We start from the raw sequence: 17500 nt of genomic DNA on the forward strand, positions 1-17500 counted from the left end.
GGTTCTCCACCCACGTGTTTAAAAATACTCCATTAGTCCTGAACCTCGACGTAGGCCTTAAAGCCTAACTCCATTGTTGTGGATTTGCTTCCTGTACACCACAGTGTTCATACACAGCTTTGTACCGGATACACACTCTGCTCTCCAGGGCTTGGTAAACTTTCTTGGAAATAGGACGCGCAGCTCCTGCACTTCTGCTCTCAGTCAGTACATTGGAAGGATGCGAACGGGTTCCGTGTTTACTGATGTGAAGGATTTGGGCTGCACACTCCTATCTCTTTAGTGTGCTTGTGTGTTAGGAAAAAAGGAAAGATGTGTGTGGAGGATGTAGTGTGTGTACAATGTGTCGTGTGTGTGTGTGTGCGCATGAGGACATACTTTCCACAAGGCGTGTTTACGTGCTGTGTGTTCGCTACACCCACGTTGGTCTCTCGTCTGCGTTTGCCTCCGAATCGTGCATCTTGTGGCTTTGGTGTGCTCAGTGTGTCTGCGTCTAAGATATCCTGTTTACTTGTCTGATGTGCACACCGAGCTCACACCTCCACCATCACACTAACGTCTTTTACAGCCAAAAAACACTTTAATGCACTTACAGCAAAAAATAGATATATTTGTTGCGCAATATATATTTAAAGAACAGCTCCTCACGTTTGGCGGATTGATTTAAATGAACTGTGTAAGAATATACAAATAGTCAAGTCAAGTCAGGTTTATTTCTATAGCGCTTTTCACAACGGACATTGTCTCAAAGCAGCTTAACAGAATTAAAAAATTAAGGTGAACGATTTTATTTATCCCTGATGAACAGCCATTAGGACTGTGGCGAGGAAAAACTCCCTTAGATGTTATGAGGAAGAAACCTTGAGAGGAACCAGACTCAAAAGGGGAACCATCCTCATTTGGGTGACATCAAGAGTGTGATTATAAATCATTAAACAATACAGAACACTGGAGAGTGAGAACTAACATGAGCACTGGAGTGTAAGATTATGAGTAATATCTTTCTATAGTCTTTTACAGTCATTTGAGGTTATAGAACCAGGAGCTACTGAGCAACTCATAAAATAGCTCAACATTTGCGATCATCACAGATCCAACACCAGCTTCTTCATACCAGAGCCTTTAAACACTCAAAGAGGTCCAATGTCCAAACTCCACATGAGGTGGGATCCAAATGGCGCTGGTACGTCTCTGGATGGTCACATCCATCTAATAACATCTTCACACACACTCTCTCTCACTCACACACACACTGAACTACACGATATGAACAAACGTTTGTGGACACCTGACCATAAGATTTGCATGTGCTTTTTAAACTTCCTATTCAACATTTACCCTTATAATATCCTTCACTTTTCTTGTGTATTTGTGCTCATTCAGCAACAAAATTGTTAATGTCCCATAGTAATGTAGAGTAAGGAGGCCTATATCAACAAAATCACACAAAAGTTATCAATGAAAATTAAATTTATTAACCCATGGAGGTCTGGACACTCAAAATTAAAGTGAAAAAACACACACACACACACACACACACACACACACACACACACACACACACACACACACATATATATATATATAGAGAGAGAGAGAGAGAGAGAGAGAGAGCGAGCTGTCAATTCATTAAAATATTTAATTGTGATTAATCGCATGATTGCCATGAGTTAACTCACGATTAATTGCAAGGTAATCGCACATTTTCATCTGTTCTAAATGTACCTTACATTTTCAAGTTCTCAAGTTTTTGATACTCTAATAAACATGGGGCATGGACAAATATGGATGCTTTATGCAAATGTATGTTTATTATTAGTGAAACCAAACTGACATAGAGTATGAAGACACAATATTTCTGCAAATGTTTTAAAGTATGTGTGCACCATGCTGGATTTTGGTGCTCGATTTAAGACTTGCGCATCAGTAAAACAAATGTTTAGGGAATAAAAATTACTTTGGTGGTGGATTTTTTTTTTTTTTTACCTGAGTAAAGAAAGGACGTCGTAAATAATTGTTGTGTTACTTTGAAGGCTTTAATTTTGCCCCCTTATATTATATATTTATTTATTTATTTATATTTTTAATAAAACGGTCAAACAGAAATGCGCACTATATTAATTGTGCGTTGATAAAATTAATGCAGTTTAAATGATTTGCGTTAACGCATTATTAATAATAATAATATATATATATATTTATATATATATATATATATATATATATATATATATATATATATATATATATATATATATATATATATATAGTATGTAAGGATGAAGGAGTGAAGAATAGTGTGAATATTGGAGAGACATGAAAAATAGAGAACTGGACAATGGAGCAGTGAAGGGTAGAGGAATGAAGGATATTGTGGCAAAAGAGGAGTAAAAGATGGAGAATGGAGAAGTAAAGGACTGGGAAGTGGATAATATAGAAATGAAGGATGGAGGAGTAAAAGACAGGAAAGTATAGAATGGAGGATTGAATGAAGGAGAAGTGAATAATAGAGGAGTGAAAGGTGGAAGAGTAAATGATGGTGTGGCAAAGAGAGAAGTAAAGGTTTTGGAACTGAAGAATGGAGGAATGAAGGATGGAGGAGTGAATGGATGAGTTGAGGAAGTTGTGAAGGATGGTGAAACCTGTATCTGTTTATTAAAATAAATTGTGTAATTTTTTCCCCTGTAAAACATCTGTATAAAACTCTGATTCTGAGATTTCTGTGCTTTAATGTTAGATGTGTGCTTCTTCTGAGATGATGATAAGCAGAGGGAGCTGTAATTTTCTAAATACATTTAAAAATATATATTTTTAGTCTTTGCACATTATTCCACTATATTTTAGATTAGTTGTGGCTTTTACTGGATAAGACTAGATCAGAGTTCCCTAACACTTAGAGCAATGACACAAAGCAGGTTTTCATCAAGTCTAGTTTGCTCGAGGACGAGAACAGTCACATGGCAGCTTTATGACAGAAGCATGCTAATGCTAACAATAATGCTAATGATGACAGCAGGTCTCAGAGTTGCTCTGTTTGATCGCTTTCAGATACATGTTTTAGAGATACTGCCTCACTGTGTGCTTTGTTTAAGCTGTAGATCAGATGATCAGACTCTTATAGACACACACTCTCTCACACACACACACACACACACACACACACACACACACACACACACACACACACACACACACACACACACACACACACGCACACACATAGGTTTTCCAGGATTTCTCTCACGGATCAGTTTTGTTGCAGTAAATATGCAACTGAACACTAACTTTCTTCATCCTGCACTTCATCAGTACCAAACAACAGCAAAGCGAAACCTCGTATATCCTGTGCTTAGTTTTCCTGTTGCTGTTCACTATGAGGTGAAATTCTAGCGGTGGCCTTATGGCCAATCAGGTGTCACTAAGCTGTACCTGTAATAAAAGTACAATTTTAGCAACTAAGTGAATAAATCTACTTTCCTTAGATGCTCTTTATAAAGAAACTGCTTCAGGAGACACTTTATGATCAGCATTTATTCTTACACACATTCTGAGAGAGAGAGAGAGAGAGAGAGAGAGAGAGAGAGAGAGAGAGAGAGAGAGAGAGAGAGAGAGAGAGAGAGAGTGGGAAAGACTAAAACATAGATAGATAGATAGATAGATAGATAGATAGATAGATAGATAGATAGATAGATAGATAGATAGATAGATGATAGATAGATGATAGATAGATGATAGATAGATGATAGATGATTGATAGATGATTGATAGATGATAGATAGATGATAGACAGATGGATAGACAGATAGATAGATAGATAGATAGATAGATAGATAGATAGATAGATAGATAGATAGATAGATAGATAGATAGATAGATATGTTTTGGTTTGAACTGAGCTGAAGTTTGTGCTGAATCCCAGCAGCTGTAGAAGTGCGGTGTAGATCAGAACCTCGCTCTCTGGATGAAGGCGGTGTCTGATCATCCGTTTTAAACTTCTGGAAGAAAACACTTCACACCATGTGGATGTTTAGAACTGCTTCACCTCTGAGATCTCACAGAGGAATCTTCTAGTGTTCGCAGGAAATGAACTGAAAATGCAGTATTCAAACAATTCGCTGAAGTCATATGAGCTCATATGAGGAGATGGACCGTACCATCTCCTGTCTTATTCGAACTGAATAACCTTCTTTATACTGTCTGACCTCCTTTCCCATTCAGACTGTAACATTTCCTCATTTTATTTGGACTGTAGCATCTCCTGTCTTCATTCAGATCATACCAAATCCTTCTTTATTCAGACCATACCATCTCCTGTTTTCATTCGGTATGTATTATCTCCTGTTTTCTTTTGGATCATCTGTATTAACTCCTGTATTCAGTTAGACTGTATTATCTCCTGGCCTTATTCGAACTGTATTATCTTCTGTCATAATTCAGACTATACCACCTGTTATCTTAATTCAGACTGTACCACTTACTGTCTTCATATCATACCACCTTCTGTCTTCATTAAGCCTGTACCTGTATCTTTTCTTGTCTTGGTGCCACAGTGGAGGTCTTGTAAGGACAGCCACTCTGCTGTGACTCGGAGGCCATTACTGCTTATTTATGAGGCTCAGTCTGGCGCTGTAATAGGGTTTGTGCTGTATGAGTGCTCCGAGGCCTAAAACGGTAACAGAGCTGCGTTTCTGTCACAGGGCCAAGTGCAGAGCGCATTCATCTGAATATCAGTTAAATCTGGAACAAAGCAGTCCTCCTTCTGAGCACGTAAAAGAGTCTGAATGCAGCTACTCTATAGGTTTTTTGGATGAATGTTAAATACCTAATTGTGTGTCATCAGGAGAATATGTTCCTGTCTTTCTCTCACTCCAAATCCTGGATCCTGAATATCTGCTAACGCATGACCTCATCCAATTTTCATTTGATTTGATCTGATTTCTCAGAAGAGAAGCTCAGGCACATAGAGTCAGAAAGCACAGTTGTGTAAGGCGTTATAATAATCATATCTAACAAAAGCAGGAACATCATCAACAAAAGCATCATGTAATGGCATATATATTATCTTAGCAAACATTTACAGATGAAAGAAAGCTATATCAATATTATCTACAGGTCTTTTTACTGATGTATATGATGAAACAGAAAATACATTCAGAAAAATGTAGCGAGTAGGTGAAGAGTGTGGCTACCAGTATGAATATGACCACTTTTTTACATTCTGATTAATCCCTGCTGAATGTAGTATGGACACAGCTGCTTGATTATTAAAATCAATATTAAAGTATCCAACAATTGGTGCCTTGTCTAAAGAAACAAGCAGGCATGAGGCTCAGTCCAGACATTCACCAAGAAATTCATAATATGGCGTTGAGGGTCTGTTAAATACAATAATAACAAATAACAAACACACACATATACACACACATATACACACACATATACACACACATATACACACACACAAACACACACACACACACACACACACACACACACACACACACACACACACACACACACACACACACACACACACAAATGGCATAGTCGACCACCATCACATGACTTTATTCACCTTCCCCAAAGGCATGATCACGATAGGGGAAGTTCAGGAACAGAGGAACAGAACAGTTCTGTTACTGAGAGGAACACCTCCTCATATTTCTTGTATTGAAGACAGAGTTCTGGTTTTGTAGATGTTTAGTGGAAACCGCTGTTATACAAAAAAGTCTAAAACAGAATTGACTGTAAAGCTATTAATAGCCAGAGCAACACGCACACTGCTCCGGTCAGGTGTAATGAGGTGTCTGTGGTTTGGTGGCGTTTCTAAGAACATCACGTGAGAAAGCAGAATAGAAAAAAAAAAGTGTAAAATTGTACCCTGTGTGTGTCTTTTCAGATGCTGCTCACACACAGGGAAGTTCCCCATCAATATATAGAGCATTTCTCTAGAAATGTTAAATACAGGCTCTAGTGGCCATGTAATTAGTCAGCAGCCTGGTCATGTGATCAGCCAGTGATGGGGCCATGTGTTCAGTCAGTAGACTGGCCCTGCTATCCGTCAATGGTGTGGCCGTGTAATCAGTAAGTGGCATGGTCATGTGATCAGTCTTTGGACTGGCGATATGATCAACCAGTGCCATAGCCATGTGATCAGTCAGTAGTATTGTGATGTGATCAGTCATTGGTGTGGTCATGTGACAAGTCAGTAGTGTGGACAAATGACAAGAGAGTAAAGTGGCCATGTTTCCAGTCTATGGTGTGGTCATGTAATCAGTCAGTATAGTGGCCATGTAAACAGTCAGTGATGTTGTTAGCCATGTGACCAGTAAGAAGAATGGGCATGTTATTAGTCAATTGTGCAGCGATGTAATCAGTCACTAATGTGATCAGTGTGATGTTATCAGTGGACGTGACTCTTTTTTTCAGGCCTCCGGGTGAGTTCTAAGAGGAACTGTTGTTTGGTTTCAGCTGCTCTTTGGGCACAAACGATTGAAGGTTAATGCCACTGGGTCTGCAGGAACAGAGCTGGAGGTCTTTCAGTAACCCTCTTACTCCTTTAATCTCAGTAGGAACCATGACTTTGTGCTTTAGGTTTATGAGCAGGCTGTTTGAAGTGATGATGTACATCGTTTACCTGCAGCTCCTCCTGAACTCCGTTTACTCTAAAACTTCACCTTCACAATTCACAGCAATTCACGGTCATTTATTCAGAACTAAGGTTCAGACTGTGGGATTAAAAGATTGAAACTATCAGACAGTATTTTACTGAGATGCTCATATTCACTTTTTTTTATAGGTAAAACCTATAAGACTTAATGTGACGAAGAACAAATTCAACATCGCTCACTTTTCAGAACACTGTTTCACTCACGTTCAGCATGTTCTCATGAGGACCTGATCAGCCTCCAGCTCCTTCATTCCTCAATCACTTCAGTCTACAGACATTTGTCCTCTTTTAATTTTCTCACTTAACTGTTTATGTTAAAAACGAGTATTATGAAAAGTATTCAATAAATATGAACAATACATGGTTTTCTTTTCTGGGAATCATCAGTTTCTGTTAAAGAAATGAGACAGTGAAGATTGCTCCAGATTCATTCTGGTTCTCATCAACATAGACTTCTACCTGGAGCTCGTAAAGAACCCGATTCACATGGAACTTCCTACTAAATTCCTTTAATGACTTGTCTCACCAGAATTAGTTTCATGTTCCATCACAACACCTCCACATCTTTGACACATGCAGCATTGTATCAGGGAGTGAAGTTTTTATTCACACACATCTTACAAACACAATATACACACACACACACACACACACACACACACACACACACACACACACACACACACACACAGATCAGATCAGCGCTTGTTTCTTCTACGATCAGGACTGGAACATGCAAAATAGTATGTACAGATCCATGCTCTAAGTGAACACGTGATGGGTATCTTCAGGCTTTGAGCAGTTTACACACACTGCAGTGTCCTGTATATGAGATGCTGGTGTGTGTGTGTCGGGTTGTGTGTGAAGCTCTTCTGTGTGTGTTTGTGTGTGTGTGTGTGTGTGTGTGTGTGTGTGTGTGTGTGTGTGTGTGTGTGTGTGTGTGAGATGGTGTGTGTGTTACTATGTACCGTGTTTCCTGACTAATCAGAGGCTGTATTATAATGAATAGTGTTTCTAGTTTGAGTTACTCCACAAGATCTTTGTCTGGAAAGCCAAGGCTACTCAGGTTTTTTCTCACACACAGGAGAAGGAGAAGACAAAGAGGTTTGAAGGTTTGTTTCTGTGTTCGCCGTCCCGTTTTTGAGGATTGTCTCAGAGAGAGACGTTTTTCCTGAGGTAAATCAGCATTCAGCTGGTCTTAGGTTTTTGCTCCCCAACTTCATATTGTTATTGTTAAATCCCTGACCTTTCCGCCCTGAGCATGAGCTCATGGGAATAGTGGGCGTGTCTGCAGGAAGCTGAGACGATGTGTGAACTGAGTCTTGTGAAGTTCAGCAGAGACACATGAGTGGAAACAAAATGACTGCATGTTAATTAATGTGTTAATCACAGGTCATTGTGAATACTAACCCCCAAAACATGCCCTGTTTGTATCTATACTTCATTATAATAATTATGCTAATAATCACTAGCTTATTAGCATGTTTAACTAGCGACTTAACTCACCACCACCTTCTCTAGTGTTGCCATGAGCGAAGCTATATAGCACAAGGCTCCTTAATGCTAAACGCTCCACATTCACCCAGTTGTACTTGTCAGCATTTACAGTGAATAGTGATCTCATGAGGAGCTTCCAGGAAGCGTAGTCATGCTGCGTAACATGTTCAGGAGCTCGGTGTATGAGTGTGTTCACATCCCACTCGTCATCCACTGACATCATCCACATCAACATCCGTCGTTTAATCATGCTCCCACATCCCGGAACAGACGGCACGCAAACGGACATAAAAAGCCAGCATTGAACAGATCTTTATTCATCTCCTTTACTATGAGTGATATGATCTCTTTCAGCAGGTTCTTGTGTCCAGCGGCTGATGTTCAGACTTTGCTGCGTAATATAAGTGTGTTATTATCATGTACACTCACATTTATAGCATTTGGCAGACGCCATTATCCAGAGCGACTTACAATTATCTCATTTACACCCCGAGCAGTTGAGGGTTAAAGGCCTTGTTAAAGGGCACATCAGAGGCAGATTAGTGGTGCTGGGATTTGAACTTCTGATCATAAGGCCAACAGCTTAACCACTAAGCTACTTCTCCCTTGTATATGTTTACACCTGATGTCAAACACAGTGGGTTTTGAGGAATTTTTTATGTTTTTATCTTTTGGAATGTGTCCCAGCTCCTGTGTTTCTGAATATTTTCCAGAAATGTATTTTCTCTTTTTCTTCACACACCACACTGTTTGATGTAAATGAATTACTTATCAAGACTTTCCTGGGAATGTGTGTATCGGTGTATCTGTAAAAATTCCCAAGAATTAGACTACATACCTGTCTATCACACATCTTCCTGCTTTTCACATCTCATATGTACTGGTAGCTCAGTGGTTAAGGCTCTGGGTTCTACTTGAAAGGTTGAGGGTTCAAGCCCCACTATCACCTAACTGCCACTTTTGGGCCCTTTTGCAATGCCATACCCCTCAGTGCTTCAGGGGCGCTGTATCATGGCTGACCCTGCGCTCTGACCCCAGCTTCTTAACAGCGCTGGAAAACGAAAACAAAGAATCTCACTATGTTATAATGTACATTTGACAAGTACAAAGCCCCTTTTACCATTAATAAATGAATGTCCCTCTTTAAGCACGACTCTGGCATCTTAACACCTGGTTGTATCAGTGTGAGGTGCGGACTGGAGCGTCAACCAAAGACACAAGACCTATGATTGATCTCTTTCATGCAAATGTATTAGAAATATAAAATACTAAAGAACTAGCATTGAGATGAATAAAGAAACATAAAAGAACTTGCTGTCTCACAGTGAATGAATAATGAATATGTTCAAACAAAATGAACATATAGGTGTCGGACGAGCCCAGAGCTTCTATGCGCAATTTACAAAGCTAGCAAAGCACTATACAGAGTTTAAGTGCTAGCATATACAGCTGGATATAGCGTCTATCAGGCTAGCACAATGCTATATTTCCAAAAAGTTTCCAAAAAAAACCTTTTGCGATGATTAAGATCATGGATCGAGTTCTCCTATCAGGTCTGTTTGGGAAATTCTAAATGTGCTGTAAAGAGAGACACAGGAAGGCTAAATATGTAAACATGAGTTATTAAAGGTAAACAACTTTATCTGTATTTTATTTAATTTTTTATCCCAATTCTCTGCTAAATATGTCACTTTCAGTGTGTATGAGCACGGAGCTGTGTGTGTGTGTGTGTGTGTGTGTGTGTGTGTGTGTGTGTGTGTGTGTGTGTGCGTGGCTTTAACTTTTGACCCTGACTTAGAGCCATACACCTGTCAGCTAAATACAGCTTCTGTCCACAAACCTGCACGCAAAAACACACACACACACACACACACACACACACACACACACACACACACACACACACACACCGAAAATGACAAACAGCTGAGAAAGGTCCGTGACCTGAGAGGAAATAACTCACACACACATTGTGTACATGTCGTGTGTGTTTTCTGCCTGAGTTGTTCATTACTTAATTTTTATGCCACTCTTTGAATCCTGGACTCTGATTGGTCAGTTGTTGATGATTTCTTTATAACAGCATGTCTGACACTAGTGCAGGTTTACTATTAATGCGCTCGTTCCGATACGTTCTCGTTTCCATAGTAACAGCTTGTTCACATGGACGTGTACAGTGCACGCTCCACTGATAATAATCTCAAACAGGACGCCATGTACCATCCAGAAAAATCCACTGTAACGCTGCAGTACTGTTCGATCTGATTACACAGACGGGTGTGTCGATGAGCAGCCTGCACATCTGGAGCCACAGCTGTGTGTGTGTGTGTGTGTGTGTGTGTGTGTGCGCACTGAGGAAGAGTGCAGGTTAATTCTCGAAGGGAGAACGATGTAAGTGAGAGAACTAAGTGGATTCAGCAGTCACCATTCAGTCAGTGTGTGTGTGTATGTGTGTGTGGACTGGGTGGATGGGAATGTCTTCCCTGTGACATAATTGTTACCCAGAATGCCTTGCTGGCTGGCTGCCATGTGGTGTGGGTGGAGCTTCCTCCTGGACTTTTTCACTTTTCCGCTTGGAGAGGACGGCCTGCTTTACTTTCCTTTCCATCACACTCACACCGTTGTCATGGAAACTGGCAAATGCTCTTTAGTCAGTGACCCTTGTTTACTAGCACCAAGTCTCTCTATCTTTCTCTTTTTCATTTTCATTATATCTCTCTTACACACACACACACACACACACACACACACACACACACACACACACACACACACACACACCATATTAAACAATTTTTTTGTGATATTTTTTTCATTAAAAAAAGTGTTTAGGTGTTAGGGGCGGAGCAACTCACAAACTCAGTTTGTGTGGGTTGGCAGGCACAGGGTGGGCGAAGGGTGCTTATTTTGCAGGGTGGACTGTTTCAATTCACTAAGTCACTTAAAAAATAAATAACATCTGATATTTCAGTATGACGTAATAATATTATTATAATTATTTTTATAAAACTTGCCCTTCATGAGTGTGTGGGTGACCGTGTGTGTGTTTTAAAGCACTTTTCATCATCATATTGTTTCTCTTCATATTCTAAACTACATAACCATGTTTTGTGTGTGTGTGTGTGTGTGTGTGTGTGTGTGTGTGTGTGTGTACACTGCTGTTGGCTTACTAAAAATGTCCGAGTGGATGTAATGTGGATGTTTACACACTGCATACAGAGAACGTCTGTGTACACGTGTTCTAGAGCGAGGAAATGATAAATGTAGAGAGAGAGGGAGAGAGAGAGAAAGAGAAAGAGAGACATACACACACATTTACACCCCCCCCCCCCTCTCTCTCTCTATATATATATATATATATCTGCTTTTCTTCCCAGTGGAATGTATGCAATGCAAACAAATTCACTCGGGGTGTGTTTAAAATGCGGCAGGGGGAAGTGAGATTTCCTCTCAGTGATGCTGGGAAATATGGAGAATGTTTCAGTTAAGCTTCAGTGCTATGTTTTTAGATATAAGGAGTGGAAGTTGGATTTTGTATATGTGTGTGTGTGCTTGGGTGGGTGATGGGGGGGACAGTGGAGGTGAAAGCTGAGTGTCCTGATCTCCGGGACACAGACTGTCGATGTGATCTGTGCCTCTGTTGACACATGAGACTTTTCACTGTTTACCCCACAAACACAAGAGTCAGTTTTTCTGTTCTTTAAACACGTCTTTGTTGTCAGTAATCCCTCATTTAGTGACTTGCAGGTCATCAAGAGCTTGGGGGACATTTTATCACATGACCCAACTGATTCTCCCCGCTGTGTAAAGGTGTCTTATGCATGTTAAGAGTTAAATTTTTTTCTAAATTGTGCTTCTGTTCTCTCTCTCTTCTCTTCAGTCCTACTTTGTCACTGATTATGATCCCACGATTGAGGACTCATACACTAAGCAGTGTGTGATCGATGAGAGACCGGCACGGCTTGACAGTGAGTAGACATGCGCACACACAAACACAAACACACTAAACACAAACACATAAAGACTAAACATGGGCAAAAATTTGAGCGAGCTGTTCCTGTTACACCACAGCCGCCTCATCTGTTAGTAAAAAAGTCTTCACAAGTCTTCACAGCGCGTGTGTGTTACATTGCGTGTACAGTGTGTGTATAGTTTATATATTTTTTACTTTATTACACTGTTTGTGTTTTAAATCATGTGTACTGTGTATGGGTATTACAGTGTGTGTACAGTGTATGTGTGTATTACTTTATGCATACAGAATGTGTGTTACTCTGTATGTATAGTTGTGTGTGTGTGTGTGTGTGTGTGTGTGTGTATAGTTTTGTATTGCACTGTGCTTATAGAGTGTTACAGCTTGCATAGAGTGTGTGTTAAGTGTGTATATATTACACCATGTGTACTGTGTACAGCACGTGTAGTGTGTATTTGTGTATGAAGTTTGTGTGTTACACACAAAAAACCCAGAACAACATTTGAACTTACTTGCCTCAGTTAAAAAATGGCATCCATAGGAGAGTTCAAAGGCAAAAGCCACTGCTGACCAAAGAGTACGAAAAGGCTTGTTGCATATTTGCCAAAAAACATCTTGATTATCCCCCAGACATTTAGACAAATATTCTGTTGACACTGGAAGGTGTGCATCCGGTTGCATCTAAAACACAGCATTACATAAATAGATCAACATAACAGTGAAACATTGTGGTGGTAGTGTGATGGTCTGTGGCTGTTTTGCAGCTTCAGCACCTAGATCACTTGCCATAATTAATGGAACCATAAATTTTGCACTTAATTTGCTTGATGATCTGAATCATTTATGTCTGACAAAATATGCAAAAAAATAAATAAATAAAAAATCAGGAAGGGGCAAATACTTTTCCATATCACAGTGGGTATCCCTTTGTCAGTGGCTGTAGATGATTAAATATCAAAATGTACTAATAAAAAAAAAAAAAAAAAAAACAACAACCTGTCAATGTTTCTATTGTAGTGTTGCTTCAACGAGCCACTAAACTCACTCCAACGGATTTCCACTACATAACGACTGGGCACTCCGTGCATCCTTTCGGCAACAATGAAAAATAGCTCTTATGTCATTTCGTTGTTTGATTAAAAGGCACGGCGCAGCACAGTGATGTGGGAGCGTGAGCGTTTGAGCCACGTCGAGGATGAAATTCATTATTCCGCTGGAGCTGTGTCTGGAATCTGTCTCTTTCCCAAAAGCAGCTCTCTGTGGACATGAAAATGCAGGCAGCATTGATTAAACTCAGTAACCTCGTCTCTCAGCTCTGTAACACGAGTGTGTTAGCATGCGTGTGTGTGTGTATATATTGTGTGCGTGCGTGCGTTATACCACAACCTTACAGGTTAAGTGGAAATTCAGCTCTTAATAAACTGACTTGCAGCAGTCACACAGAGAGGGAAATACAAACTGTCTCGTGTTTCTCACTGCAACACCTTGAGAGCGCTCTACACACACACACATACACACACACACACACACACACACACACACACACAAACATGCACGTCAGGTGTTACTGGAACCACGCAGCAGCATGCCAGTAACAGGGTCATCTCATCAGGGACTGCTTCTGTGTTCAGTTCAGGCAGAATTGAAACGTGGTACTGTCTGGGTGAATCCGTGTTGTTTTTTGATGTAGTCTATTAATGTTCAGAGACATTACACACTGCATGCTGAGAAGAAAAAAAGCTATTGATGCAAATTTGACTGTAACAGATAATTACAATAGTGGCCCATGCATTTCACACCTAGGACTTCAGCAGTGCACTGCCTGAATCAATTAATACAATTATAATAGAAACCATTTATATTATAGAGAAACGCAGTATTACAGACAGATATTTTATACAGTGAGAATGAGTGCCATTACAAAAGCAAGATACCAAATGAACACAATTCAACAAGTCTCCTTTCACTGCAGCCACAGCTGCATCATAGATCATCTAACAAAGGCATCCAATATTACCCACTTAAAACGACTCCGGGTTTTCTGTAAAATGAAGGGAAACATGTGTTTTGTGCAAGTTCTACGAGAAAGAAAACACAAGTAGTATACATACAGGAATAAGTAGTTCATAAAAAAGCGTAACAACTGTTTTGAACTGTGTTGCTTGCGATGTCCAGCTTTTCTTGGAAGTCCGTCTTGTAAAAAAAAACATCTATTAAATCCACGTGAATATATTTGAGCTTGTGCAGGTGGCTACAGATGTGGTTTGTGAGCTCTGACTAGTGCCCTTCAATCAAAGGACATGAAAATGCCGATAGGATGCCTTCCAGATGGCATCAGTGTCACAAACTTGCAATATGATTGATTAAAGCAACAGCCTTCAAGCAGCATGAACTGTAAGCTGCAAGAGCCCACAGTGCTGACGGTGAAAGATCAAGGCAGCCAGATTCTGTTGATGATGACAACATGTGATGTGACGGCTGAAATCTGATTGGATAGAAACTCTAACCTTAACAGACATTACTTGCTGCAGTGCACCCGAGAGAAAAAAACTATGAAATGAAGAGGATAGACTATTGGAAATTATTTCATACATATTTAATTCAATTTATTTTTATTTGTATAGCACTTTTAACAATGGATATTGTCTCAAAGCAGCTTTACAGGGATAAAGCAGTAATAAAGAATGTATAAGTTTGTTCCAAAAAATTTTAAGTTTGTCCCTAATGAGCAAACCAGTAAAGAGCCATTAACTTGTCACGTACATTACCACACAATGCTATTCTTTCTTTGCATATCGCTTTCTCAGCGATATTAGGAAGCTGGGGTCAGTGTGCAGGGTCAGTCGTGGTACAGCGCCCCTGGAGCACAGAGGGTTAAGGGCAACAAGAAAACAACAGTGACAGCTTGGTCATACTGAGGCTTGAACCTCCCGATCAGTAACCCAGAGCCTTAACCACTGAGTGTTTATACATTTTATTTCATCCATGAAACCAAGAAAATCGTTCACACACACAATAAATGCATTTATACACACACAATCCCTTAACATGAATTCATCTGTCATTGTGTGTTTAAATCTACAACAGCAGCTCAATGAAGTTACTTGTTTGTGCTGTTTTGAGTTTAGATCTGCAGCCAAGAGAGACGAGACACTCTGCGTCTGATCTCACTTAATTATTCATAAATCCAATCTCTGTCAGGTGAGAGAGACGAGACACTCTGCGTCTGATCCCACTTAATTATTCATAAATCCAATCTGTCAGGTGAGAGAGACGAGACACTCTGCGTCTGATCCCACTTAATTATTCATAAATCCAATCTCTGTCAGGTGAGAGAGACGAGACACTCTGTGTCTGATCCCACTTAATTATTCATAAATCCATTCTCTGTCAGGTGAGAGAGACGAGACACTTTGCGTCTGATCTCAATTGATTATTCATAAATCCAATCTCTGTCAGGTGAGAGAGATGAGACACTCTGCGTCTGATCCCACTTAATTATTTATAAATCCAATCTCTGTCAGGTGAGAGAGATGAGACACTCTGCGTCTGATCTCAATTGATTATTCATAAATTTAATCTCTGTCAGGTGAGAGAGATGAGACACTCTGCGTCTGATCCCAGTTAATTATTCATAAATCCAATCTCTGTCAGGTGAGAGAGACGAGACACTCTGCGTCTGATCCCACTTAGTTATTAATAAATCCAATCTCTGTCAGGTAAGAGAGAGACACTCTTGGTCTGATCCCACTTAATTATTCATAAATCCAATCTGTCAGGTGAGACAGACGAGACACTCTGCGTCTGATCCCACTTAATTATTTATAAATCCAATCTCTGTCAGGTGAGAGAGACGAGACACTCTGCGTCTGATCCCACTTAATTATTCATAAATCCAATCTCTGTCAGGTTAGAGAGATGAGACACTCTGCGTCTGATCCCACTTAATTATTCATAAATCCAATCTCTGTCAGGTGAGAGAGATGAGACACTCTGCGTCTGATCTCAGTTGATCATTCATAAATCCAATCTCTGTCAGGTAAGAGAGAGACACTCTTGGTCTGATCCCACTTAATTATTCATAAATCCAATCTGTCAGGTGAGACAGACGAGACACTCTGCGTCTGATCCCACTTAATTATTCATAAATCCAATCTGTCAGGTGAGAGAGATGAGACACTCTGCGTCTGATCTCAATTAATTATTTATAAATCCAATCTCTGTCAGGTGAGAGAGACGAGACACTCTGCGTCTGATCCCACTTAATTATTCATAAATCCAATCTCTTTCAGGTTAGAGAGATGAGACACTCTGCGTCTGATCTTAATTAATTATTCATAAATCCAATCTCTGTCAGGTAAGAGATAGACACTCTGCGTCTGATCCCACTTAATTATTCATAAATCCAATCTCTGTCAGGTAAGAGAGATGAGACACTCTGCGTCTGATCTCAGTTGATCATTCATAAATCCAATCTCTGTCAGGTAAGAGAGAGACACTCTTGGTCTGATCCCACTTAATTATTCATAAATCCAATCTGTCAGGTGAGACAGACGAGACACTCTGCGTCTGATCCCACTTAATTATTCATAAATCCAATCTGTCAGGTGAGAGAGATGAGACACTCTGCGTCTGATCTCAATTAATTATTCATAAATCCAATCTCTGTCAGGTAAGAGATAGACACTCTGCATCTGATCCCACTTTATTATTCATAAATCCAATCTCTGTCAGGTGAGAGAGATGAGACACTCTGCGTCTGATCCCACTTAATTATTCATTAATCCAATCTATCAGGTGAGAGAGACGAGACACTCTGCGTCTGATCCCACTTAATTATTCATAAATCCAATCTCTGTCAGGTGAGAGAGACGAGACACTCTGTGTCTGATCCCACTTAATTATTCATAAATCCAATCTCTGTCAGGTGAGAGAGATGAGACACTCTGCGTCTGATCTCAATTGATTATTCATAAATCCAAACTGTCAGGTGAGACAGACGAGACACTCTGCGTCTGATCCCACTTAATTATTTATAAATCCAATCTCTGTCAGGTGAGAGAGACGAGACACTCTGCGTCTGATCCCACTTAATTATTCATAAATCCAATCTCTTTCAGGTTAGAGAGATGAGACACTCTGCGTCTGATCTTAATTAATTATTCATAAATCCAATCTCTGTCAGGTAAGAGATAGACACTCTGCGTCTGATCCCACTTAATTATTCATAAATCGAATCTCTGTCAGGTGAGAGAGACGAGACACTCTGTGTCTGATCCCACTTAATTATTCATAAATCCAATCTCTGTCAGGTGAGAGAGATGAGACACTCTGCGTCTGATCTCAATTGATCATTTATA

At 39.9% G+C, this 17500-nt stretch overlaps 1 protein-coding gene across 3 annotated transcripts in view; it reads left to right on the top strand.

Moving 5' to 3' along the window:
* Nucleotides 1-17500, top strand: part of rras2 (RAS related 2) — a 36192-nt gene that overhangs the window by 9028 nt on the left and 9664 nt on the right. For all 3 annotated transcript variants that reach the window (XM_083558647.1, XM_083558649.1, XM_083558648.1), the window contains exon 2: nucleotides 12048-12135. In XM_083558647.1, coding sequence (XP_083414773.1) covers nucleotides 12048-12135 — 88 coding nt within the window. The remainder of the gene's footprint in view (nucleotides 1-12047; nucleotides 12136-17500) is intronic.

Source organism: Silurus aristotelis, assembly GCF_946808225.1.
Source record: "Silurus aristotelis genome assembly, chromosome: 13".
In the NCBI taxonomy this organism is placed as follows: domain Eukaryota; kingdom Metazoa; phylum Chordata; class Actinopteri; order Siluriformes; family Siluridae; genus Silurus; species Silurus aristotelis.